Source organism: Pseudomyrmex gracilis, unplaced genomic scaffold (assembly GCF_002006095.1).
Source record: "Pseudomyrmex gracilis isolate BER0280 unplaced genomic scaffold, ASM200609v1 scaffold_4569, whole genome shotgun sequence".
NCBI classification, from domain to species: Eukaryota; Metazoa; Arthropoda; class Insecta; order Hymenoptera; family Formicidae; genus Pseudomyrmex; species Pseudomyrmex gracilis.
Genome location: NW_018025153.1, coordinates 1 through 1,496, shown reverse-complemented (window position 1 = coordinate 1,496; position 1,496 = coordinate 1). Strand labels below are relative to the sequence as shown.

The 1,496-nt window shown below is 44.3% G+C and overlaps 1 protein-coding gene across 1 annotated transcript; it reads right to left on the bottom strand.

Moving 5' to 3' along the window:
* Positions 1-540: 540 nt before the first annotated feature.
* Positions 541-1,236, bottom strand: LOC109863385. The gene has a single exon (XM_020443644.1). The coding sequence runs from the start codon at positions 1,234-1,236 to the stop codon at positions 541-543; it is 696 nt and encodes a 231-aa protein (XP_020299233.1).
* Between the last annotated feature and the right edge of the window lie 260 nt (positions 1,237-1,496).

Sequence of the window (1,496 nt, the reverse complement as noted above, 5' to 3'; positions counted from 1 at the left end):
GTTATGTATGGTTCGCAAATGTCGCAATAAACAAATAACTTGTCGGGGATACCACGGGCCAGGCTAACCGGATCAAAACTCTCGCCACCGTCAATCCTGTCTATTACGAAAGCTGTATTAACAGAAGTTGTCTCAAATCCGAGTATACGACGCAATTTGTCGCTAAGTTTTACACAATGAATTTGTTTGCATTTGTCTTCTTTACATGTAAGCGTTATAGAAACTTTATTNCCATAGCGCGGATTCACCGACCATTTGACATGTGATTTCTCTCTANAGCATGCGTNATTTATAGTTTCTATNAGATCGGCTTCTGTAGAATAAACTCCTGATGATATCGGGATTTCAACCGACGAAACATCNCCGTTAGGAAAGGTGTTCGTGAGCGTTATTAGGGCTTCATTTGCGCGTAAATGTAAAAAACTAGAAGGAAACTGAATCTCAACGAGAGCAACTTCCCATCTCCCCTGCAAATCTATACGGCGAGGTAATTCTGTAGTAAAACACGAGGTGGTGTTGTGTGGAAAGTAAAGCATGCTGCTATTGCTTGGGAGAACTACGTAAAAGTGTTCCGCGATCATCGTTTTGTGGAATTGATGTTAAACTCGAAGCCGCGATCCACGAGTCGAATTTTGACGGGTAACCCTGCCAACTGACTAACAGTTGCCTATTACGCCCCCGCCCTCTGCTCTTTATTACGCGGTCGACGATGAAAGTTTCTTCCTGAAGATTTTTAACAACAGGCGACAGTTCTTGCTCGTAGAAAATACCGTCTATAATCTCATCAGCTAAATCACGCAACTCGTAAACACGGGGATTTCGCCACTCGAGAACGCGATGAATTCGGAATATTTCCTCGCTCCACTTGGCNTCGTATCCCTTCTCAAAGACGGCTTTTGCTCTACTGATGCGTACGAGATCGCCTACAGAGTATTTAGCCGTTTTCGCTTCGACGCGGTGTCTTTTCCAACGACGTTGCGTATTGTCGCGCGCGATGTGAGCGTTTTCCAGCGTAATGTCCGCAGGTTTCATGCGTATGGTGGTATGCCGAGTGTGATTGTAAGCGCGTACGATATCCTGCAAGATGTCGAGATAACGTTTCGTATTTCTATGAGTAAAATAACGCCACATGCGCTCCTTTAGCGTTCTGTTGAAACGNTCGATCACGGCTGCTTTAACATCGGGATTACGCGCTACGCGGAAACGGATTCCTTCTTTTTTGAGAAATTTTTGCATCGGTTGCGCGATAAATTCTTTACCTTTGTCGGTTTGTAGATATATAGGTCTTCATCCCTCGTTTCTCGAGAGCACACGTTGGAACGCATGAAGGACTTGAGCAGTCGTTTTGTCTCGCAGCGTCTCTACCCATGCNAATTTACTGAACACATCGATAATCGTCAGCAGATAACAATATCCATCGTTATAGCTTCGCAGATTTCGCAATTCTATTAAATCAGCTTCCCAGACATCGTCGATATTCGTCACGTTGTAATGTA